Source organism: Chiloscyllium plagiosum, chromosome 24 (assembly GCF_004010195.1).
Source record: "Chiloscyllium plagiosum isolate BGI_BamShark_2017 chromosome 24, ASM401019v2, whole genome shotgun sequence".
NCBI classification, from domain to species: domain Eukaryota; kingdom Metazoa; phylum Chordata; class Chondrichthyes; order Orectolobiformes; family Hemiscylliidae; genus Chiloscyllium; species Chiloscyllium plagiosum.
This window is the reverse complement of record NC_057733.1, coordinates 48,917,130-48,944,172: the sequence shown is the minus strand read 5'-3', so window position 1 is coordinate 48,944,172 and position 27,043 is coordinate 48,917,130. Positions and strand designations below refer to the sequence as shown.

The 27,043-nt window shown below is 39.4% G+C and overlaps 1 protein-coding gene across 3 annotated transcripts in view; it reads left to right on the top strand.

Annotated features, from left to right (window-relative positions):
* Positions 1-27,043, top strand: part of LOC122562276 (cytoplasmic phosphatidylinositol transfer protein 1-like) — a 287,598-nt gene that overhangs the window by 239,233 nt on the left and 21,322 nt on the right. For all 3 annotated transcript variants that reach the window (XM_043715061.1, XM_043715062.1, XM_043715063.1), the window contains exons 6-8: positions 1,565-1,636; positions 7,338-7,433; positions 26,702-26,857. In XM_043715061.1, coding sequence (XP_043570996.1) covers positions 1,565-1,636; positions 7,338-7,433; positions 26,702-26,857 — 324 coding nt within the window. The remainder of the gene's footprint in view (positions 1-1,564; positions 1,637-7,337; positions 7,434-26,701; positions 26,858-27,043) is intronic.

Sequence of the window (27,043 nt, the reverse complement as noted above, 5' to 3'; positions counted from 1 at the left end):
ATGAACCTTTAAAAGTAGGTCTCCATCTATTTTTATGTTTAAAGTGTTGTAAAAGATGCATACGTCCAGTTAACATATCTTATTTCTGTTGGTATGATTTTGAACTTGGCTTTTATGTTAAGATTTAATAGTGTAACTACAACATCTATATTTTCAATTCAGTTTTCTGATGTCCCTCAAGAAGCTCAATACCATCCAAGACAAACCAATCTGCTTGACTGCAACTTATCCACTAGCTTAAAAATCAAGAATTTCCCACTGCCATACAGTGGCTGCAGTGTACCTTCTAAAGATGCACTGCATCAACTGTCCAACACTTCTTTGACAGCACCTGTTAAATCTTCGATCTCTGCCATCTGGAAGGAAAAGGCCAACACCCACCACATACAGGTTCCCCATCAAGGCATGTACCATCTTGAATTGGAACTGTGAAAACATTTCTGTACTGTCACTAGGTTAGAACCCTGGTGCTCCCTTCTAAACAGCATCGAGTGTACCTTTACTAGATTGACTGTGGCAGTTCAAAAAAGCAACTCACCACCTTCTCAAGGGCATTTAGGATTGATCAATAAATAGTGGTGTACATACATCTCATGAATCAATTGAAAAACATGCTGTCAATGCAGTCCCTAGCTGTCAGATGCCTCTATAGAGCAAGTGCCTGAAGACACAATCAATTCTAAAAGAGCACAAGAATTAGGAGCAGGTATAAGCCAACTTGTACATAGAAACTTTATATTTATTAACTAGCTTTGAAAGAAACATGAGAAATTTGCAGGTACATTGTAAATAATATTTGTTCTGTTTGGGTGTGACAAAAAATGTTGTTAACTAACAATCCATTCTTATTCATATGTTTAATGGTGCTATCATTTAATTTAGCTGGCATCATTTTTCAAATATCATTCAGCATCTTCTTTGAGTGGAAACTAATAATTTTGAAATTTGAAAGCTGTGAAGCACAATTGGGCAAAATGATAAAATATTGATGCTCAATGAAATAGTATAGGATAAACCCAGATTTGATTCCTATCTTCTCTGTCCTTGATTGAGTGCAACAATTAGTGACAGTGGCAGTACCCTGCAGTGGAGGGAGATTTATAAAGTCTTGAGAGAGTGGTCCCTCTGTCCCCAGAGGGCTGGCTGTCAAGAACAATGGCATCATCTAAGGGCGTTCTGCTCTTTGAGCAAGGGCATGCACCTGCTGCCTGAGATGCAGAAGTGCAAGTCAGGTGGATAAGGAATGATAATGATATTCAAAGAAATTGATTTTATATCGTTTGTAAATCTTTAAATATAAAAACTTACAGATACCAAATCACTGAACATAATCAGTATAGTTGGGTTTCTATAGATTTCTTCATTGTCCATCATAATCTTAGCAGAAGATGAAAGGAAGTCTGAGAGAAATCTATTTCTTTGGAGAACTATAGAGCTATTATGACTTTAGCGTTTTTTTCACACATGAGGGAATTTTCAGCCAACTGCCTATTTATGTTTCCACATTTGTCCTGCCATGCATACAAACAAAATGGTGATTAATTCATTTAATTTTGTTTTTCAGTGCTCATTTTTACCTAAGTTCTTCATTCATATAGAAACAAAATATGAAGATAACAATGGTTCAAATGACAATGTAAGTATTTAACATTTTACAGTAATTTAGAACATAAGAACCAGGAAAGGTCTGTTCAGCTCCTTGAGCCTGTTCCACCATGTGCCCCCTCTGTTTTAGATTCTTCCTTGAATGGAAATATTTCAAACATTTCAAGTTTGTCATCACTGTTTAAAACAGTCAACTTTGATTTTCCGGAGTGAGACAGAACTCTCAAGAAGATTGTGTATGGATTCAGCCAGAATGCAGAATGTGTACTAAATGTTTGAGTGCAGGAAATGAGAGCAGTTTCTTCAATATGTAGAAACACAGATGATAGAAACAGGAGTAGGTTCCTCATAAGACAATGCCACTCCAGAGACTATATGAGCCTCTGCATACTCGCTCTGCGACATGTTTCTCCTTCCTTGGATAAGGCAGCCAAAACTGTACATGTTACTCCATGTTGGTCTCACCAAGGCTATGTATAATTGCAGCAAAACAGCGTTATCCGTGTACTCAAATCCCTTTGCAGTCAAAGTCAACATATCATTTGCCTTCTTAATTATATGTTGGACCTGTGTTCTCACTTACAGTGACTCATGAAAAGACGCCCTTTGGATAGCAGCACTTCCCAGTCCCTCTCAATTTATTTGCTTTCCTGTTTTTTTGTCAAAATAAATAACTTCACACTATTCATATTATATTTCATCTGCAATGTTATTGCTCATTCATATAGCCTCTGTAAATTCCCTTGAAATCTTTTTTGCATCATCCTCACAACTCATGCTTTCCACTTAATTTTGTGTCATCAGCAAATTTTCAACATCCAAATCACTTATATAGATTGTGAACAGCTGTTGCCCAAACACTGCTCCTTATGATAACCCCCTAAGAACTGCCTGCCTTACCGTAAATGACATGTTTATTCTTGTTCTCTGTATTCTGTCTGTTAACCAATTCTCAATCAGTGTATCAACCCAATCCCATGTGCTCCAACTTTGTTTACTAACCTCCTGGATGGGATTTTGGTGAAAGGCGTCTGAAATTACAAAACTATCATATTTACTGGCTGCTCTCCTTTATTTATGCTACAAGTAGCATCCTAAAAAAAACTAACAAATTTATCAAACATGATTTGCCTTTCATAAATTCTGCCCAATCATATCATTTTTGTTTTCTCAGTGTCCAGTTATACCCTTTATAATATATTCAAGCAATTTCCTTACTCCTGGCATCAAGCTAACAAATTTGTGGTTTTCCATTTTATTTCTCCCTCTTTTCTTGAATAGTAGGGCTACTTTTGTTACGTTCCAGTGAGTAGGATCCTTTCCATAATCTATAAAATGTTGAAAGATAACTACTAATGCATCCATTATCGCCATAGTCACTTCCTTCAATGTTCTGAGATGTAGCTCGTCTGGTTCAAGGGATTTAGCAATCTCCAAATCCATTAGTATTTTGATCCTACATCTTTATTAATTTTTTGAGCACCTCACTTACATATATCCCTTGGTTTCCTAACAAGATCTAATGTATCTTCTACTATGATGACAGGTACAAAATACTTGTTCAGTTTTTCTTCTCTTTTCTCCCCTGCACACTCCTCTGTCTGTGCTAGAAATGGACCCACATTTGTCTTTGCTAACCTTTTTGTTTACATTCTCAGATACTAAAGCAGTCAATGTCCAAGTGTAGCAAAACCTGGACAATATTCAGGTTTCAGCTGATAAACACCAAGTAGCATTTTCACCACGCCTGTGCCAGACAATTACCATCTCCAACAAGACATAATATAATCATTGCCCCATGACATTAAAACAACATAACTATCACAGAATCACCACTAGCAACTCCTGGGGGTTATCATTGACCAGAAACTGAACTGGACTGATTATACAAATACTGTCGCTACAAAGTAGTTCAAAGGTTCAGAATACTGCAGCAAATAACTCACCTCTTGACTCTCCAAAGCTTGTCGCCAACTACATAGCAGAAGTTAAGAAGGTGATGAAATACTTCAATTTGAAAACAAAAAAAATCTGGAAATCGCAGCAGGTCAGGCATCATCTGTGGAGAGAGAGCAAACTATCAATTCAAGTCTAGGTGAGACTTCATCAAAGCTGGCGGGGGCGGGGTGCAGGTTCCGTGCGGTTGGCTTTGAAGTGCCTGAGGAGAAAGGGTGTTGATAGGATAGATTAGGTGAGGTTAGAATTGCAGCTTCTACTCATTTATTTATGTTTACCTTTGGTAGTTGACAATGAAGGTTCATGTTTGGAAGTGTCTAAATGCATGCTTGCCTTTGATGCTCCCCTAATGGTCAATGACAAGATGTGGGTGTCCAATGGATTTTGGGAACAGGGTAGCAGTGAATTAGGGAGGGTATTAGTCAGAATGCAGCTGATAAAAACAGTGTGGCCTGGTGGTTAGACAGGGAGTAGGATGAGAGAATCGGATTGTGTATGTGAGGGAATGTTAGCCATGTACCATAATCAGCATGATTTTATGGCTGCTGTGCTGATGATGATGATGATGAGTGGTCAGCCATACTTGCAACTCCCCCTCACATTCTGCCAAGAACATGCATAGAACATAAGAACATTAAGTCCTTTGCCTCCTCCATTGCCAAATCCAAGCAACCTGATACCTGGAGGAAGATCGTCTCATCTTCTGCCTTGGGGCCCTCCAACCAAATGCATCAATGTCGATTTCACCGGTTTCCTCATCACCCCTACCCCCTCCTCATCCCAGATCCAACCCTCCAACTCGGTACTCCTCTCATGAACAGTCCTACCTGTCCATCTTCCTTTTCCCCCTATCCGCTTCAACCTATCACCATCACCCCCCACCTCCATCTACCTATCACTTTCCCAGTACCTTCCACCCAACATTATCCCCATCCTCCTATTTATCTCTCAGCCCCCTTCCCACCACCCCTCACATTCCTGATGAAGGGCTATGTCAGAAGCATCGATTCTCCCACTCAAAAGATGTGTTAGGATCCAAACTAAATGAGTTTTACCACTTCTAGTTAATTCACAGTGGCCAGTGACTCCAACCTGAAAGCTGTCTGAGTATGACATTGGTGTTTAATGTTCCATGCCAGGTTACTGCAAGGCTAGCAAAGATGAAGAAAAGAACTGTATAGTGAACTAATCTAGGGGCAGTTGAGAGAGGTTGATGCAGAGCCATATTGTTATATAAGTGTATACAACAATTGGTACAACATCTAGCCAGTTCTTCTTCTGACCTTTTGTATCACTGGTGACTGAGTAGCAAAACAATCAGTTTCCTAACACTATTTGTTCTTTTACTTCCATACCTGCTTTCAGAATGGAAACATAACAGTGTCGTCAGTGTTAAGTGCAATTGAATGAAGAATTAGTGATGAGGGGACAATGTGAAATACAGGGTCGACATCACGATGGTTTGAAAATAAATGCTACAGTAGTCTTATGTGCTTAAATTTAGGTTTCCACGACCACAGTGGAATTAATGACTGCGTGCTCACCCATTAAATCTAGACTGTAAAGCAAAAGAAATATCCCACCCAAGAAATAGAATATCAGTCCTTGATATTTTATATACTGCTTATCACTAGGAAAAGTATGTTACATTCATCTTTCAACACAACCAAATAATAGTACATTCCCATTTGTGGTATTTATAATAGAATTAGCCAATCCTTGATTTTTTTCAAACTCAGCTCATTTCACAAAGAAATTATGATCACCCATCCTAATTCCTGCATTGTCAACAATGAACAGTGCTGACATTTATGGAATTGTTCTCTAACTTGACCTCCAAATCATTCTTGTCACATTTTGAAGGATTAAATCAGAACAAACTATCTCCTGCTGTCCATAGCAAGGATTGATGTACTTTTCTGAAGTATTTCTATCCCCTTTCTTTAATCTAAGTATTCAATTCAAATAACTGTCTCAGTTAAACTTTGCTTCACTTGCTATGCCACGGAGTGGTAAAATGTAACGTCCTATAGGAACGTAAGGGATGTGGAAGGAGAAGACTTTCCTACTTTTAACCATCTCTTGTCGTTGCTGATCCTCAGCAAAGTACGCAGAGCCACACCAATGGATCTGTCCATTTCAGCTATAAAACAGTGAATAACATTTTCAAGATCCGCTCAAAGACTAAAAGTATGAAAGACAGTTATGAGTAGAAAGCAAGTTAGGATAGATTAAATCAGAATGCTGTTGCTGCTTTTCCCCTTACATGGCTCTCACACTCCATCTAATGGTGACTGTCAGTTAACATCTTTTTCTTTGGTAAACACTATTTTGAGTTTTTATATAATAGAAGTCATAGAGCTGTACAGCACAGAAACAGAACCTTCGGTCCAACTCAGCAGCCACCGTCCAGATATCCTAAACTAATCTTGTCCCATTTGCCAACATTTGGCCCATTTCCCTCTATACCCTTCCTAAAGTTCTCACCAGGATGCCTTTAAATTTTGTAATTGTATCTGCATCATCCTCTGTGTGAAAAGGTCGGTCTTCAGATCCCTTTTAATTTTTTCCCCCTCTCACCTTAAACCTATGCCTTCTAGTTCTGGATTCCCCAATCCTAGGAAAATGACTTTGGCTATACATCCAATCTATGCCCCTTGTGATTTATAAAGTGCTATAAGGACAGCCCTCAGCCTCCAATGCTCCAGGGAAAATAGCCCCAGCCTATTCAGCCTCTTCCTATCCTCAAACCCTCCAACCCTGGCAACATCCTTGTAAATCTTTCCTGAACCCTTTCTAGTGTTGCAATGATTTATGGATGCTTGCTGTGCATGATGTAAGGAAGTTTGCATTTATTTTATAATACACACAACACAGCAACATATTGGGGAAACGACTGCCCCAGAAACGCCATTTAAAAATATTTATGTTTATCCATGTGCAGACTTCTCATTGTTCCACAGTAGCCATGTCAACATTATATTCTGCACGTGATTGGTCCATGGTAATGTGTCTAATTGATCACTGGCAATCATGTCATCACCTTTGAATTATATGGTTCACACTTTTCATAAGCTTTAACAGAAAACATTTCTCTGCTTTGCTTTGTAGCCACAGAAACTTAATTTTCAAAATTATGCGATATAGTTCAAGTGCTATTTCATGTATTTTGTACAGCAAAATAAATGCACTCCCATTTTCACACATACAAAAGGAAATCTACACCGCCAGTATGGAATTACCTAATTTGCCTCATTACTAGAATTACTTAACTCCCTTGTAAATTAGAATATAATCCTCATGGTCACATATTGTATATAACCCTCTGGGTGGTATTAAATGCTTTTCACTTGAGGTAAAGTGAACTCGTGATTGCCAACCTACTGTTGCTTTAAATGTTGTATTCTAGTTCAAATCTTTCAAACCTAGAAGCAATGAATAAGAAAAGCTAATGTTAAAGATGTTCATCATTTGTGGTTCATTCATAATGTAGTTAATTCCTGCATGATCATTGAATCTTAAGTATTGAATCAGCTATCATCATTAGACATAATTCGCTCACTGCCCCCATTGGGTTCAACACTATTCATTGTGTATACATGCCTTCAGTTTTTTATAAATTTGGTGACACTTCCTATTTGTTCTGACCAATTGCAATTCCATGATTGAGTTGCTACCTTCTCACTTACTTGGAGGTGTCCTTTGCATTCTGCATATTGATCATTGACCAAATATATTCTGTTCTCTCATTTTACATAGTTATGTTCTTGTTACAGATCTTTGATTCTGAGGCAAAAGACATCGAAAGGGATGTGTGTTTCATTGATATTGCTTATGATGAAATTCCTGATCGTTATTACAAAGTCTCTGAGGTAAATGAGATCTTTATTGGATTCACTATTGCACATCTGAGACTGTGCGACCTGATAAAATGATATGATGGGATTTGCATTTTTGTCTTGGAAAGGTGTAGATAATATTCCCTTCTACTTTATCATGCAACCTTTCTTTGCTGCATTCTACTGAGAACTGCATTAACCAAATCAGACTTTTTTATGGTAGTGATTTAGCTGAGTGTAAAGCAAGAAAGGCTTTCTAATCTGTAAAGAAATAAAATAATAGAGCAATGGGCCTGAGGAGAAATTAAAAATATATTACAAAAGAGATTGAAGTTGTATAAGCAAATTGAAATCCTGTCAGTCATTTTATTCAGTAAGTGATTCACTTTTATCTTTCATAAGTACATATTTTTGGCACAACCCACTTGAGAAAATGTACCAATACTCCCCAGTACTCCTATTTGTGCACAAGCCAAAGGTAAAGGAAAATAAAATGATGTATCTATATATCTATATATTAAAATTGGTGATTGCTGGGACTCTTGCATTACCTTGTCCCTGAGGTGGGGCCAATTTTGTTACACTAAATCTATTTTCGACCATAATAATGTCACAACTAAACCTATGAGCAGCAAATAAACATATTTCCTTCCATACAGGCTGTTCAATAATAACAGTAATACTAGCTGATTTCCTCCTATAAGAGGACTGTACTGATTGTAATGACGTGGACATTGTAGAATATGAGTTCCCTGATTGGGGCTGTTAACCTAGTCTAATCGGAGACCCCTAGCTGACAGATGGAAACAGGAGTTTCAGACATCCTGTCACTCAGAGCTGGCTAAGAGAGCTGGATCAGTTTCAAGGACTTCTCACATGTAAAGAAAGGGTGACTTGGTGGAGTATATGAGTTAGAGGATATTCTGGTGGAAGTGAATACCGTCACCAGTCCGACTGAGCTTGGGAACACCACTTGAGTGAAGGCACTTCCAATGCCTCATTCAGACCATATCTTGAACAGGGGAACTCCAGGTCAACTCACATCAAAATTGCAAAACAAAGTCAGGTCTCGGCCAAAAAGTTAAAATTTTTCTTCAGGATACGAGCTGGCAAGCCACTGTAGTTGTTGCTGGTACGCGGACTCAAGACAGCAAACGAGTTCCACTAGACCTAAATTAAGCTGGAGTACTCATAGGCCAGTACCTAGGAGAATGCACACCCTGGAATGTTTACCTACATCTGGTTTGGAACAGTTAAATTGCTTAGCAATTTCCAAATAAACAAATGGTTAAGTGGTTACCCAGTTCTGACGGAGGTCAATACCCACTCAGCCATTTCAATGATGGTACAACTAATCTTTAACAAAATTCGCTTTGGACTCCAATGTTTAAGTTTGCGCAAGACCTCAGCTAGACTGAAACCCATACTGGGGAATCTTTACCAATAAAGTGTACATCTTTGGTTCCGGTCTATTATGAGAAGTAACTGTTTCAGTTACCACTGATTCTAGTAAAAAGCTTAATCTAACCTTGATGGGCTGAAATTGGTTGAGAAAGATCCACCTTGATTGGCTCGACATTTTTCGATTAGAAAATGGCTGCCTTAGTAAAATCCTAATTAAATACCCAGAAGATTTTCAGGAAGGTCTCGGTACTATCAAAGGAGTCAAGGCCATCTTGCATGTTAATCATGAAGCAATTCCATAGTTCTACAAGGTCCGCCAGTGCCATTACAGGCAAAAGTAGGGGCATAAATCAGGAGGCTGGAAAGCAAAGGAATCTCAAACCACCACAGTTTGCAGAATGGGCAGCACTGCTCTTACTGATTGTGAAGCATGATGGGTCAGTTCACCTTTTGTGGGGATTTTAAATAAATGGTAAATTGCTTTTTGCAGCTGGATAAATACCCAATCCTTCTCATAGAGGATTTATATGCAAAGCTGGCACAGGGCTCTGTCTTCGTAAACCAGAACATGAGACATGTGTATTTGCAATTGCCAGAGTACGCTACAATTACTACCCATAAGGGCTTGTACAAATATGCAAGACTGCCATTTGGGGTATCAGCAGCCTGTACAATTTTTCAGTGGACATTGGAAAACATTTTACAAGGTCTACCCCAAGTCAGCATTTACCTAGATGACATGCTAATAACAGGGAAGACAAGTAAGGAGCACTTAAAGAACTTGGATATAGTCCATAGACATTTTCCCAATAGGACAAATGCCTTAGAAGGGAAAAATGTGTATTCCAGGCATCCCAAGTGACTCACTTGAGCTACAGAGTTGACAAGTTCAGATTATATCTGTTGGAAATTAAAGTGAGGGCGATCAAAGGTGCCCTGTCTCCCACATCTGTACCAAAGTTTCGGTCTTTCCTTGGGCTGGAGAATTATTACAGAAAGTTTGTACATCACCTGGCCTCCTTCCTGGCAGCTTTGTATCAACTCTTAAAAAAGGGTCAGCCTTGGAAATGGTCCCTAGCTGAGCCATAGCTTTCAGGGAAGTGAAGAAATAGCTGTCATTCTCTAAGGTATTGGCACACTAGGATCCCAAGTTAGATCTGGCATTAACATGCAATGCCTCCTCGCATGGCATTGGTGTTGCATTAGCTCATAGGTGGTCCAATGGAGAGGAACGTCCAATAGTGTATGCATCCAGGACTTTGACTAATACAGAGTGCAAACACGCCCAGATAGAGAAGGAAGGTCTGGCAGCCATATTTGGAGTCAGGAAGTTTCACCAATAACTTTACAGATGATAACTTGTAAAAACAAGCCCCTGTCAGGTCTCCTTAAAGAGGACAAACAATGTTGTCCATAGGCTGAATTGAGCAGTGGGCTCAAATACTAAGTAGATATAATTACAAGTTGGAAATCCATCCGGGAGGCCGAGTAGCAAATGAGGATGCATTGAACCACCTCCAGCTGGCAGATATACCACCAGTACCAACCAGGACAAACGTTACCACAAGCAGCTTCCCCACATTCATAGGTAGAACCTGGATTTGATTACATATCAACTATGCAGGTCCTTTCATGGACTGAATGTTCTTCGTCATTGTAGACACCCACTCAAAGTGTCTGGATGTGCTTAGAGTTCGTTCGTCAAACATGGAGATGACAATAGAAAGACTGTGTACATCTTTAGCAATACAGGACTCCCAGAAGTGTTGGTCACAGATAACGAGCCATCATTTACCAGCAGAGAATTTGAGTGTTTCCTAAAGTCAAATGGTATTCGACTTATAAAGGCAGCTCCGTACCATCTATCACCCAATAATCTGGCAGAAAGAGCAGTCCAAATTTTGAAGGCAGGCTTAAAGAAATAGCCTGCAGCTTCATTGATACCAAACTGTCCCAGTTCCTATTTAATTATAAGACCATTACTCATGCAACTACACAGATAGCTCCAGCTAATGGGAAAAAGACTCCGCACCAGGTTAAATCTGATCTTCCCAGACCTATGGGGGGAGGGTGAAACAGCATCAGGAGCGCCAATGCCAAACACAAGACTCCACTAAGCGAAAGAGAGATAGTTTACTACAAGGGACGAAGTTTAGTGTAGGAACCACGGGAATAGCCCTACATGGGTAAGAGGCATAGTCAACACAAGGTCAGGTCTAGTGACATATAAAGTTCAGGCAGGTACTATAGTCCTAAACAAAGATATGTGAAAGCTGCAAACTCGCAAACACTGCAAGAGCAAAACGTGCCAGGCATCTCAACAGCCTTTCCAACTGTTACGAAAACCATGGAATCTACCTCTCCATCAAGTATTGAAGCTATCCTGGAATCTGAGATGGACACGGTGGATGTCACTGCCTCAATGCCTTTGCTGCCTGAGGAAGAGAATTAATTACTTCTGAGATGCTCCAGGCACAAGAGGTGACCTACTGTATGTTACATGCCACCCTTATCAGAGGCAGAGTTGGAGGATCCTGACCTGGTGCTAAAATGCCCCAGGGGGAGCTACAAAAAGAAACAGCCTGCCTCTGGACTCAGAGGGAGAGAGATGTGGTGATTGTAACAAGCTCAGCCAGGTGGACCTCATAGAATATGAGTTGCCTGATTGGGGCTATTAATCTGGTCCAATTAGGAAGCCCTCGCTGACAGATAAGAACAGGAGGGTCAGACATCCTGTTCACTCTGATAGCTGGCTCTGAGAGAGCTGGATCAGTGTAAAGGACTTTCAAGATGTAAATAATGGGTGACATGGTGACAAGATACTGGTCTCTGTAGAGTTATTTCAAGGACAAATACATGTCTTCCCCAATTGAACCAAGGTACTGAAGCTGATTACTTTCAGGGTCTGTACAACCCGATACCAAAACATATATGCATCGTTGAAATCACTGGTTCTCAAAATAGGATTTCATGGACATCTTCGAGGAGTTCATAACATAGGCTGGCCTGTGTGTTTACAACTTAGAAAAGGGTGCAGTGGTCAAGAAAAGCAAATAGAGTGGACTGCTCTGAATCACCCCTTGCACCCTATGCTTCTGCACTCTCTGTGCTCTCTATTCTTTCTCTCTGTTCTTCCTTGCTCTTCTTCTCTCCAGCCTCCTGCTTTCTCTAGGCTCCTGTTCTCAGTATATGGTCCTGTTGTCTGCAAGATCCTGCCCATCCCTGGCTGCTTCTCTCTCACTCATATTCAGACTCTGTATTGAGAAGCAAACACACCCATTTCACTAATATCAACTTGTGAATGCCTTATTTCTTAAATGCATAACTGAAATGGTTCACATGAAGTACTTTCATCTTTGGAGTAGTCAATAACATCATAATTTAGACAGGAGTGATCTGTGATTGCTAATCCATTTGAAAAGGTGACCATCATCAGAAAGATTTTGAGACCTCTTTTTCTATTAAATGACCAATTGACCCTTTTTTGGCTGCAAAATAAGTGTTACAATTTATGTTGGAAATCTGAAATATAAATGGAAAATGTTGGAAGTGCTCAGTATGCTAGGCAGCCTGTGAGTATTTTTAGCACTTTCTGACTATATTCCATGTGTTCCCATTGGTTACTAAATAATTATGTTGCATGTAATGTAAGATTGGGTTATTTGTAACTCTAATGCTGATGTTCCTTGGGCCTTCTTGAATATTTCATGTGAAGACAATCACTTATATGTCTGTATTGTTCTTTTTCACATCAATCAAGGCAAGGCCTTCCCTAATCATAGCAAACTGCAACAGTCAGTCTATAATCACCCACTGGGAACAGCTCAGCTGACTATTACTCAGATATGTCTTCTTTATGAGACTCCAGCCAGTGTCTCTCCATGACAGTCAAACACTACTGTCTTCTCGCAGATTTTTGTCAGAAATAATCTTGGGCCTCTTATTTCTGTTGCTTAGGGAAACGTACAACAATGCAACAGTTATCCTTTCCAATTCGTATTTTCCATTAATTAAAGTGGTAAAGCAACAGGCCAAGAATATCACTTCAGCTTTTTGCAAGAGAAGATCTCTCCTGCGCACTGTATAACAAAACCATGAACTGATTCTTTACAGATTTGTGATTCTGCTTTACTTAGTAAACGCATTAATCTTTCTGCCAGTGTGTCAACTGATCTGAGTAAAGAACAACCATTGAACTAATAAACCAGCCTGGTGTCCCTGCATTAATTCACATGGATTATTGAATATAGGGGTAACTCATCATTCTGATATTTCAGCTTTTAATTTTCATCAGGTGGTAGAGTCACTTTGTGATGTTGTCCAAATTCCATTGATTTGTACAGTATTTTAAATCATAGTTTGTTACTCCAAGATTTAATTGTGTTTTATATGCAATTTGAATTTTTTTCAAAGCTTAACAAAGGATCCACACCAAATCTCTAATTTTTCCATTCTTCCGCATTCGCTACATTGTATTAAAGCCCATACTTGATATTGAATTCTTTAAATTTTATCTGGAATGACATTTTCGATGTTAGTTAAGTTTCCCCTTCAATGGAGTTATACCTCAAATCAAAGGTTTTTTTAAACATTGCCCAATCTGTGTACTGCTTGGATTAAATACATTTTAGAAAATGTTATCATTCTTATTTATTATTTCATTTTCCAGTGGTGGTGAAAGATGTACTTAAGATGCATTAAAGATATATTTATCAATATCATTTTTCTTTAGAGTTTGGATTTTAAAATATGGATATTGGTCTCTTTTTGTAAAGGGGTTTGAGATTAACTAGGAATCATGATTTTAAACCAGAATATACCTCTTGGAGTGTTAATAGAAGCTTGTTTACACTGTGGATGTTTATGTCCAGGGAAAAAACAGAGCCGTGATCTTAGCAGAGTCTAGTATGAGCATTTTTTTTCATTTAGTCTAAAAGCTTTTGGGCAGTTTAGCTAGCCTAATGGCAACAATGTCAATTGTTATAAGAACTTATCTGGCTCTCTAATATCCTTTAGGGAGGCAAATCTGTCATCATGGCCTGGTCTAGTCTATATGTGACTTCAAGCTCACAGGAATGTGCTTGATTCTAAAAACTGCCCTCTAGGCAATTTTGGATGTGCAATAAATGTGGTCAAACCAACATCGCCCCCATCCTGTGAATGGATTTAAAAAGTTAAAGGAAATGTGACTGTGGTCAGAAGCGAGTCTCTCTGGAAAGAGATTGTTCAGAACAGTTAAGGAAATAAGTTACCTTGAAAGAGGAAATAACTTACTTTGTGAAACTTACAGACCAGGAGTATTTGGTTAGAACTCCACAGATTATTAAAATCACAACAATTTAAGCTCTTATTTGTGTGGATGGTCAAAAGAAAGGCCTGTCAGCTCAAAGGACCAGAACTGGGAAAGTATGGTTCAGTCCAATTCACAGCTTGGGATGGAATTTCTGTGGCTGTTTGCGTATCTGTAATGTGATGGGACTGGGGAGTAGATGCCATTTTGTTTTACCTTGTATATTAATGAGTGTTATATTTAGTGAGCTTAGTGTGGTTTATTTCTGTTTCTTTTTTGTGTTATTGTTAAAAGTCTGGTATGCTTATGTTTCAGTGAAAGTCCACCATGTTAAATTACAAAATAACAAAATGTGATCAATCCAGCCAGATTATGTTCTAGATTCTGATTTATCCAGTAGTAATATCAGCCGGAATCATAACACAATGAATCTGAATCGAAGTTCTTATTATGAATAGAGTAACTTAAATAGGAATTGGAAATTATTTTTATAAGTTTGCATAACTTTGATTTGAATTAGAATTCAGACCAGCTCCCATTCAGTCCTCAGTTAATATGACACACAACAGCTTTGTTCATTAAAAGGCACCGAAGTGTTGATAATTCATGACCAACACAATACCCACACAATACCCATTTGAACATTTTTGTTGCTATCATCCAGTGTTTGAGCATATTCCATTAAATTTCAGCGATTCCCTTGTTAATTAACAAAACTGATGAACTGTTTGAATATGTAGACAATTTGCTCTTTATTTGTGACTGTCTTATGTTTTGTGATTAAACACACCTTGTAACTATGTAAATCCACGATATAAAACACTGATGAATGCTGTTATGGTGCAGTGGCAATGTCCCTACCTCTGAGCCAGAAGACCTGGGTTCAAGTCCTATCTGCTCCAGAGATGTGTAATAACATTGCTGACAGGTTGATTCGTAAAAAAACAGCACTGACAGCATGGATGAGCTGTGTTATTTATTTCATTTCATTTTTGTAAATTATTTTCTTTCTATTTTCACCTACTTCACATAATGTTTTGAGGCTTATGCCAACCTACACTGTTCATCCTGTTTATCTGACTGCTATCAAGTCCAGGAGAAGAGACAAAGCTAACTATCCTGCTGTTTTGTCCCTTTCTCCAATGTGAATCACTTGGTTCAGAGGAATTAAGAATTTTAACAATACAAGCAAATTAAATTAACACAGTGGGGGAACGTTCATCCGAATACTGCACTTCAGATATTGTATCCAAGTCAGTGAAGGAAATCATGGATCATCAGCATGTCTGATACCCAAATCCATTTGGTAACCCTCCCAGCTGCACTACTGCAGACTTAACTGTACAGCAGTGCAGTTTCACCTGAAATAACAGCTATCAGGTCAGCTTATGTTTTCACTGACAATGGGAACCCCAAGATAGATAATTATATTATCACACTTGTACGCTTTTTACTTCCAACTTGCTCAAATGGTGGGATCAAATACTAATGTCTCCTTCAGGCAGTTCCTTAATGTGCCCTCATTGTATCACCAGCATTCACTGTGACAATTAAAATGATCAAAAATAATCAATAATAACAATAAACTCAACAAGCTTAAAATCACAATAATTGCTATAATTGCTTGTTAGGTGGGATGCTGTGTGATTCCCGTTTTTTTAACATTCACTGTACTTTACCCTTGAGTTGTCACCTCTGATTGAAATAATTTTATATTTACTTCAAACAACTAATCAAAATATCAAATCATGAACATTGAATGATAGTCTTTCTGGCAAGTAAATAGGTGTGTGAGTCTTCCATGAGAAAATTGTCCAAAAACGATTCTACTCCATGTAGGTTTTATAGATCAGCTTCAATCTTCTAAGATCTTTTTGAACTCACGTCCACTTTTTAATCGTGAAATCCAATTAATTATTCATGCTTCAGAAAGAAATATCCTGTAAATCAAATGGCCTGTTTCTGTGCTATAAAATTCATTTATACTATAAGCATGTGCAATCTGCTTATTTAATCTAATTTTTCAAGTAATGACCGTCTGTTTAATCAAATTGAACAAGCGGCTTTACTAGCATTTCTATACTTGACAAATTATTTGAACTGGCTGTTTTCTTTCAAGTGTCAATTTGTGGAATAGGTTGCATTTCATAGAGTGGAATCTTCCCAGGCCCTCCCTGATGTGTGCGATAGTGAGAAATTTGAGCAAATTGCAAGATTTCAAGCAAGGGATTTCTGGGTGTTGAGATGAATTTCTCAGTACTGAGCAGAGAAAGGCTTATTACTGCTCTCACCACCTTTGTTACTACCTGATCTCACCTCATTAATATGCAGGCTCCCATTTTCCCAGCCAGAGGATAGAAACTAGATACCAAGAATTCCTGACATGAACGTTTGTGCTGGTACCTGGCAACTTGTTCATTTTGGATACATGATACTTACAGCTCAGGGCACTCTCTAAAAGCCACAGTCGCATGCACTCCATGTCCATAGACATTGGCATCCAACATGTGCCAGCCTCTTTGATTGTAGCACATGTTCAATCCATTTACAGTATACTTCTGCATTTTAAAGATGCATTTTGTAATACTGCTGCAAGTTTACTCCACACAGGGCCAGGCACACAGGTCAGGGACTGGATCAAGCTGCATTTCAAGGACCTTCATTTGCTCTCTTCATACTCAAGAGCCTACATCAAGTTTGTACCTTCCTGAATTCTCACAGCATTTCTGCATTGCCATCCATTTCAGTGCTATGCCCTCTCAACTGCATTTTAAAGTTTCACAGGAATTGCTGGCGTTTGTTTTTTTTTGCCTCTCAGTTTAGTACAGACACAAAGCCAAGCAACTTGTCATGCTTGTCGGCAGTCATCAGTCAATGGAGTGGACATGTTGCTGTCAATGTTACAGCAATCTCATAGATGCATCATGTGCCAGCAAACACACTGCACTTGAAGCAAACACACTGCACTTGAGGCAAGCAGAAGCCCATGTCTCAAGTGTAAATGGAGTAGTCCTGAATCAGGGGCCCTGGCACAGTAAGTCTAGGGCAGCATCCATTATCAATCCAGATCAGTCTGCCACTTGGGTGGTCAGGATGGGGAATCCTGTTCTGTTAGGCACCTGACCATCTGTCTTAACTCTTTCTACCCTATTGTTGGCTTTTTTCCTCCTGATGTAAAATAAATGGAGGGATTGAGTGAAGTGAAAATGCTTGGCACAGCTGTTAGTGCTGGTATAGGTAGGGAAATGTGATGTGTCCTGGGTGAGTGAGTGGGATGTGCAGAGGCCAGGCAGGGTTGGTATTGTGGGAGGGTTGGATGTATATGCTCGCACTTGACCAGGTATAACGGCCTTTTAGCATGGGCATCAGTACTAGAGATGCCAGGATACCCAATAAATGGCAGCTGTGGTGAGTGGGAAAATCAACCCAGCATCGGATATGATAGGTAGTTAATGAGGAGAGTTTGAGCCAATCGTGCAAGAAAACCTGTTAGCCCTGATGGAGAGAAACCATTATTACTCTCACCTTCACACACAGCATTATGTACACTGTACAAAGAGGGTTCAATTAACAATTTCTCTAATTTGTTGTTGTGAAATTTTGAAGACTCATTAATTCTGTATAGTACAAAACAAAGGCTGAAATAATGTTAAAAATACATTGAGTTAATGGTAGTTCACAACTCTTCTTTGACTTCCTCATTATTTGCCATGTAAGAATTTTTTAATCTTCTAAGTCTGTACAGCCTAGCCAATTCTGACCTCACAATCAGATGTATCATTATATACCTCTCACTCTTCACTTCTGGCCTCCACAGTACCATTCACCCCACCCACAACTTTTCCCCACACTCTTGGATTCTCAATGTGACTTTTCCAGCTTGCTTTTCTATCGAACTGGACCAGCCAGACTGTGATTATGAGAAAATCAGAAACTGGGAATTCCATGACAAATAAATCATCTCCCAACTTCCCAACGTTTGTCCACTGTCTACAAAGCACAAGCAGTGTGATCAAATACTCTCCACTTGCCTGAATGTATGCATCTTCATCAGTGCTGAAAAGATTCAGCACCATCCAGGACAAAGCAGCTTGCTTGATTGGCAACCTGTCTAACACCATGAATATTTATTCCTTTCACGACTGACATTCAGTGGTAACAGAATTCGTCGTATATAAGGTACATGCAGCAACTCACCAAATCACTTTAAACAGCATTTTCCAAACTTCATAACTTACCCTTCAAAGAATAAGAGCAGTAGATGCAAAGATAAACATCGTCAGCAAGTTTCCCTGACAAATTGCTGACCATCCTGACTTGAAACCACATTGCCATAATGGTAACATCTTCACAAGGATGGTTCCTGATAGGCAAAATAGACTAGCCATGGCAATGATGTTTTCATCGCAAGAGCAAATAAAAAAAACTCCTCTTTCAAAAGCCTCATCAGAGTTGATCTATTCAACCATTCCTTCTTGACTCTTCTCCTTTGGCTGTTTGATGTCTGTTATTCACCTTTGGTACAGTGCATTTGCGTATCTTATTTTTGGAAAGATGGTAGATGAATTCAATTGTTGTTTTCTGTATAATTTCATGCACATATTGAATAGTCTGCTGTTTTGAGTATACAAATCAAATTTAGGTCAGTCCAATTAATCTCTGAGAGCTAATGTTGAATGGATTCTTTGACAGAAGATGTCCTGTCTGAGCAATCCGTGCCTTCAGTAATTAAAGTTGACAACACAGCATTCACAGATTAATGCTGCCCTTTCCCTTTCTGCTAGCTTCCACTAATATATTGTGAATCAAGCTGACATTTTTCATCTCTAATAAATTGGTAACAAATTTGTTCAGTATATGTTTGGCCAACAGTATACAGAATTAAATTGGATGCTCTAAACAATTTTTAAACCCATAGTACCCCAGTGCAATTTTGTTTGTGTAAGTTCCTCTTCAGTTTCAATAATTCAAATCTTTCGCACTGTACTCAAGTTGAATATTTCACTGATCCAAGAGCTAAGTTACGTTTCAGCTTAAAAGTCAGCAACACTGCATGAAACATTTTCCTGGTAGTAACATATTGCTACTAGTTGATTAATTGACTGTATTACTGTTGTCCTTACAGAAGGTATTTTATTTCCTATTTAGTTGTCACGGTCAAGAAAACTTGCTTTACAGATTCTGGACCAGTAATTAAGACGCCCAGGCTAATATTGTGAACTTGAGGATGTAACTTTTTTTTTAAAATGGTCTGGGATTTACATATGAAAGAACTGAAACTAACATGGTCATTCTAAAAGATGAGAGAGTTAACAATCCAGGTCTTTTTCAATGTATCATTTCAGTTACATCACACTGTAAACCTTTGCTATACATTCTGTGTCTTACAATCTTATACTTCACAACTACCTGATGAAGGAGCAGAACTCCTTCCAAATAAACCTATTGGACTATAACCTGGTGTTGTGTGATTTTTAACTTTGTACACCTCAGTCCAACACCAGCATGAGACAGATTAAGAACAGATTCAGTAACCTAAAAATGTAACCTCTCAGTAGTCCTCTGCCCATGTGTTTGCGTGTATATGCATGCAAAGGGAGGGATTTTCCATTGTTGGCAGACATACATTATAGAAAGGAAGATGCTTGTGGTTGTTGGAGGTCAACCATCTCAGTCCTCAGGGGGTAGTGGACTGGGTCCAACAGTCCTCAGCTGGGACTTCACCAATGGCCATCTCTATTATAAGGTTGAAACTGGGGATATTAGCTGAGGATTGCAGAATATTCAGGAGTGTTTACAACTCTGCAGATGTTGAAGCTGTCCTTGTTCATTTGCAGCAAGATTTGGACAATATTCAGGTTTGAATTGAATGGTGGTAAGTGATCTTCATGTCATACAAGACACACAATGACCATATTCAACAAGAGAGAATCTAACCATCCTCTCATGCCATTGAACCCATTACCATCAGGCCATTAAAAGAAGCAGCAAATGAAATAGCGGAGGTTCCAACCATCATTTATCAATCCTCTTTTGATTCAGACTTGGTACAGGAGGACCACAAATATTGTACTGCTTTTTAATAAAAGGATTAGGTATAAACCATTAATGGGAGACAGTGAGGTCTGAAGATGCTGAATATCAGAGTTGAGAGTGTGTTGCTGGAAAAGCACAGCAGATCAGGCAGCAGCTGAGGAGCAGGAGAATCGACGTTTTGGGCCAGAGCCCTTCATCAGGAACCTAATAAACCAATTAATACTTGGTCATCAACCTAACTAGTTGTTGGAAAGAAGTTCTGAGATTTTAAAATATCTTGATTCTGAATGCTGACATTCAGATGATGGTTGGAACTTCCAGAAGCACAGACTTACATTGTGGGGCATACTGTCAACTAGCAGCAGAAGACTGCGACTAGGACACTTTGCACAAAGGCATGCAATTCGTAGACGAGACTGGGCTGCATCTAAGGGCTTTTCACTTGCTCTCTTTAGTCCTCACTCACTTAGCACCTATTTGCATGCTCATAGCAGCCCTACCTTGCCTTGACTTGTCTTGCCATGCCAATTAGCACGGTCACATAAACCGGTAGCTTTCCTTGCTGCTAAGTAGGCTTTATTCGAAAGTGAGTACATCTTGCAAAACAGTGCTATGTCAATCTCACACCTATTTCATGTACTGCAACTGCTACAGCCATGTGATTTGATTTGATTTATTGGAATACCATTATGTTTACAATATATGTAAAAATAATTGCAGAATTTGTTTATTTTGTGCTGTATATGTAATACTGTTAAATAAACCAGAAAATGAGCCTATTACAAGATTAGTCTTCATGGAGCTTAAATTAGGTGGCTATTTGCTTCAACTGTTTTCTTCCTGTTATTTGTGAACATCTTTGCTTCCTGTCTTCATGGTCTCCTTATATGGCACATTCCTGCACCATCACAAAAGTAACTCAAATAACTTGTTCCTATCTTGTGTTGATAACTTTGACACTGACTGTAGTAGCAGCCCAGAAACTATGCTTCCTCCAGTTCTCCTATTCACATTCCCTTGGTTTTCAACACAGAGATATGGAATGTTCAGCCAAAGGAAACTGAAAGCCTGTTAGATTTCTTCTGTCTGTGACTGTGACAGCCTTGGGAATTAAGTAGACTATTGGCAGAATTGTACAGAGGTCTGAACAATGTGAGCTATGGCAAATAAACACAGAAATTACTGAAGAAACTGAGCATGTCTGGCATCATTGTGGACAGAAATCAGAGTTAACGTTTTGAGTCTAATGCCCTTTTTGCAACAGACCCTTCTGTTTTTGCTTGTTTCAGGTGTCCAGCACCCACTGTTCTTTGTTTTATTTTTGAGGGCCATGACAAGCTGTGTGGCAGAATCAGGCATCAAGTGTGGTGAGGCTCATCTCGACATCGGGAGCAATTCTCGCCAACTTTTATAGTTTTCACAAACAGCATGGCAAGGTTCTCGCTAGGCTGTAGCAAGATACCAATTGGCAGGGATTAACCTTTATTAAATGCCTGGTTAATGGCACAATTTGGCTTAATAATATACATCTTCCCAGTTGACAAAACTTGCCAAGCGAGCTGAACATCTGGAAAACCATACGAGGAAATCAGATCATGTCCTTGACAGATTCAGCTCACCACTTGCTTCAAGCAACATTCATGTTGCCTACAACCAAACTGCAGCCCAGGACACAATCCATATGCAACAGTCACATGCACACTGCATCCTCAGACATTGACATCTGGTATCTGCCAACTTCTTGTGCACTCCAGAAGCACAGACTTACATTGTGGGGCATACTGTCAACTAGCAGCAGAAGACTGCGACTAGGACACTTTGCACAAAGGCATGCAATTCGTAGACGAGACTGGGCTGCATCTAAGGGCTTTTCACTTGCTCTCTTTAGTCCTCACTCACTTAGCACCTATTTGCATGCTCATAGCAGCCCTACCTTGCCTTGACTTGTCTTGCCATGCCAATTAGCACGGTCACATAAACCGGTAGCTTGCCTTGCTACTAAGTAGGCTTTATTCGAAAGTGAGTACATCTTGCAAAACAGTGCTATGTCAATCTCACACCTATTTCATGTACTGCAACTGCTACAGCCATGTGATTTGATTTGATTTATTGTCACGTGTACCTAAGTACAGTGAAAAGCTCTGTTTGCGAGCAGAACGGGTAGATCATAGGGTGAAAAAAAATTTGAACACAGTGAGGCATATAGGTATCCAACTCTTAGGGGAGTGACGATATGATGGGAGGATACAATGGGAGGTGAGAACCTCAATTCAATTGTTATCACTAAAGGGGTAGTGTTCAGCAAACCTGAGGTCTAAAGGTGGATAAATCCCCTGGTCCTCATGGAATACATCCCAGGGTGCTGAAAGAAATGGCGGAAGTTAGAGTAGATGTGTTAATGGCAATTTACCAAAATTCACTGGACTCCAGGCAGGTCCTGTTGGACTGGAAAACAGCATATTCTGGATCAGTGGTGCTGGAAGAGCACAGCAATTCAGGCAGCATCCGAGGACAGGCAAAATCGACGTTTCGGGCAAAAGCCCTCCTGATGAAGGGCTTTTGCCCGAAACGTCGATTTTGCCTGTCCTCGGATGCTGCCTGAATTGCTGTGCTCTTCCAGCACCACTGATCCAGAATCTGGTTTCCAGCATCTGCAGTCATTGTTTTTACCTGGAAAACAGCATATGTCATATCACTGTTTAAGAAAGGGTATAGGTGGAAGGCGGGTAACTATAGGTCAGTTAACTTAACATTTGTCGTCAGGAAAATGCTGGAGGCTATCATTAAAGAAGAAATAGTGAGACATCTGGATAAAAAGGGTTCCATCAGGCAGAGCAGTGTGGATTCAGAAAAGGGAGGTTACTGGAGTTCTTTGAGGATGTAACAAGCACAGTGGATGGAGGGGAACAGATGGATGTTGTATACTTGGATTTCCGAAGGCGTTCGATAAGGTGCCTCATAAAAGACTCATCCATAAGATAAGAATGCATGGACAGAGGACCGGTTAACCAATAGAAAGCAGAGAGTTGTGATAAATGGATGTTTCTCTGGTTGGAGATCTGTGGTGAATGGGATGCCGCAGGGGTCAGTGTTGGGCCCACAACTGTTTATGATATATATAAACAATTTGGAAAATGAGACTGAGTGTAATTTATCACGTTTGCTGATGACACTAAATTGAGTGGAAAGGCAAACTGTGCAGAGGATGTGGAGAGTCTGCAGAGAGATTTTGATCCATCTGCCAGACTCAGTTACCTCTTCAGTGCCCTGAGTGGAAAATGCAGAGGGATCTGTGTGTGATATCATCTCCAGGCCAGGAGGTTGCATGTTAATGAGGTGAGATGTTCAGTTAGTAAGGTCTTTAACAAGCAATAATTCCCCTTAATAGAAAACTTGCTGCTGCCTAATATCGTCTTGATATTCACAATTTAGTTAAAAGATGCAGCGAGTTGTTCCCAATAGCCCATTCAAGATCTGCCTTACTGGATTTCTCAGATGATTCAGCCACATTCCTTACCACAGCTCACATCGTTCTGCCTGAGGAAAACATTAGTTTTCACTATAACCTTTATGTTAGCACTTAACGACAATCACGTTCACACATTTGTCTGTGTCCTGGACAAAGTGACTGATTAGCTTAGATTACTTACAGTATGGAAACAGGCCCTTTGGCCCAACAAGTCCACACCGACCCGCCGAAGCGTAACTCACCCAAACCCATTCTCCTACCTTTACCTCTTCACCTAACACTAAGGGCAATTTAGCATGGCCAATTCACCTGACCTGCACATTTTTGGACTGTGGGAGGAAACCGGAGCACCCGGGGGAAACCCACACAGACACGGGGAGAATGTGCAAACTCCACACAGAGAGTCGCCTGAGACGGGAATTGAACCCGGGTCCCCTGGCGCTGCGAGGCAGCAGTTGCTAACCACTGTGCCACCGTGCCGCCCAAAGTATTGAATGTTGTGATGTTAAAAGGATGGATGATGCTCAATTTGCATCTGAGATCTAATATTTACATGTGCCTAAAGATCTGATAAACTATAAATGAGCTCAGAATCAGTTTTATCACATCTGTTATGTGATGCAGAATGAAATGCAGAAATAAATAATGATTTATCCAGTAAATCTAATTGCAAAAAATAGTCTAAAACTAAAGATCATTCAATATATTTGCAGCTACAAAGCTATTAACTGACTAGCTTTGCTTTGATGTGTTAGTATCTCAGACCACAGACTGGATGGAAAAAATGAAAAGACTGAGAATGAAATTAAATTATGTTCTTGAAACGAATATAAAATCTGAGTATGAGCTGAATACGCACGCCCACAGTACAATTTCAAGAACATGACTTCATAAAGTACTTAATTGATCATACAGTACAATGGGATGGCTAAAGCTGACTGAGGGAATTGATGCTAAATTTGCAGGTAACACAAAGATAGGTGGTGGGACAGGGAATGTTGAGGAAGCAGGGAGGCTGCAGAAGGACTTAGGCATGCTAGAAAAGTGGGCAAAGAAGTGGCAGATAGAATACAATGTCTGAGGTTATGTGCTTTGGTAGGAAGAATAAAGACGTCGTGATGATTTTCCTACTCTTTGGATGCTGCCTGACCTGCTGTGCTTTTCCAGCACCACTCTAATCCAGATTCTGATTTCCAGCATCTGCAGTCCTCACTTTTGCCTATTTTCTAAATGGGCAAAGGCTTCAGAAGTTGAAGCACAAAGAGACTTGGGAGTCCCAATTCAGGATTCTCTTAAGGTTTACATGCAGGTTCAATTGCAGTTAGGAATGCATATGCAATGTTAGATTTAATTTCAAGAGGGCTAGAATATATGAGCAAGGATGTACCACTAACACTGTATAAGGCTCTAATCAGACTGCATTTGGAAAATTGTGAACAGTTTTGGGCCCAAATCTAAGAAAGGATATGCTGGCCTTGGAGAGGTTCCAGAGAAGGTTCATAAGAGTGATCCCAGGGATGAAGGGTTTGTCATATGAGGAGTGATTGAGGATTCTGGGTCTGTACTCGATGGAGTTTAGAAAGATGAGGGGGATCTGATTGAAACTGACAGAATCCTGAGAGGCCTGAATAGAGCAGGCATGGGGGAGATGTTTCCACTAGGAGGAGAGACGAGGACCTGAGGGCACAGCCTCAGAGTGAAGGGACAACCTTTCAGAACTATAATGAAGAGAAATTTCTTTAGCCAGTGTTGTTAATTTGTAGACCTCATTGTTGCAGAAAGCTATGGAGGCCAAGTCACTGAGTGTATTTAAGACAGAAAGAGATAGATTCTTGAATAGTAAGGGGATCAAGGTTTATGGGAAGAAATAAGGAAAATGAGGTTGAAAAACACATCAGCCATGATCAAATGGGAGAGCAGGCTTGATGGGCCAAATGGCCTAATTGTGATTCTATACCTTGTGGAAGCCATGAAAAACACAATAAAAATGAATATATTTGTCCCTCACGATAATGTCATCAATCCAGTACAATTTCAGTTTATTAAAGTGAAGTCTATGAAACTGAAAACACTTTTTCAAACGTACATAGATTTCTTTTAGGCAGTCATGATCACTCAGTACACTTGGCTGGGGAATCTTTCACAATCTGGAATGCATTACCTAAAAATTGAACAGTTCTTTAATCAAAACAGTCGGCTGAATGGCCTTTTTCCATGCCATATCCATATGCACTTTTCACTGGGCCTCCCTAGATATATGTGATGATTATTCATTCATTCATATCATCCTTTGAATCACAAGACTAGCATTTGTGGCTGCATTTCCAACAATAGTTGTTCCTCCAATCGAAAAATCTGAGGCCAATAACTTCTCTATACACTGTACTAAGAAAAGCTGGAAGTAAAATTACTAGAGGTAACACTGAGAAGAGAACTTTGTTAAAAAGCTTACTCTCTGGTCACTTAGCTGTTCTTTTGTCTGAGAAAGAGTGCTTTTAGTGTCTATTCAGGAATACCAAAGATGTAAAGGGAAACGAATAAATAGTGCACTTTGAGAAAAATCTTGCAGGTGACACAGAAGTACAGAGCTTTTGAACATCAGACACTGAAGTATAACAGCAGGATTCGGGTTCAAACTGTTAATTCCATGTGCCATCAATTTCCTGCCTGAGCTGTGATGTTAGAAGTGCTTTATAAAGTGCACTTCTCAACTGGAAGGAAAGGAAATTAAGATGATGAGTCTTTAAAAAGCTTCTAAGAAGTACATTCTTGTCTGGGGATGTTTACCTGCCCAGCTTTTTTTTTGATGTATTATGACATGCTGAAAGAAAGATTAGCAAGAAATAGGAACCTTTAAAAAATTGATTTGCAAAGCATATGAGGTAAAACTCTGAGGTATTTGTTGCCTGTGAATTAAAAAACATGATTTAAATGTTAGTATAAAATGATTGTGTTCCTTCTGGATTATGTGCATCGATGTGAAATTTTGTAATGAAAATGTTTTTTTCTTCCAGAATTGTTACCTTGTACAATAACTTTAATGATTGTATTTGTTCTGAAAAACATGAAATAAAGACAGTGTGACATTTCATTATGTTTCAGGACCTCAGGTATTTTAAATCAGAGAAGACACAGCGAGGCATGCTGAAAGAAGGCTGGAGGGAAAGTCAGAAGCCAATAATGTGTTCTTATAAACTGGTGACTGTTAAATTCGAAGTCTGGGGACTTCAGACAAGAGTCGAGCAATTTGTACACAAGGTCAGTCAAAATGAAGTATGAAACACCAAGGAACGTTTGGTTGTGTGTAATATCATGGGTTTGTTTCAGGAGTTGACATATTAGAATTTGTAATTTAAGGTGAATGATTTAGCATCATAGGGCTGAAACCCATCTGTGCCACTCACTCAAAATCTGCTCATGGCAAATCAGCTTCCCGTTTTTTAT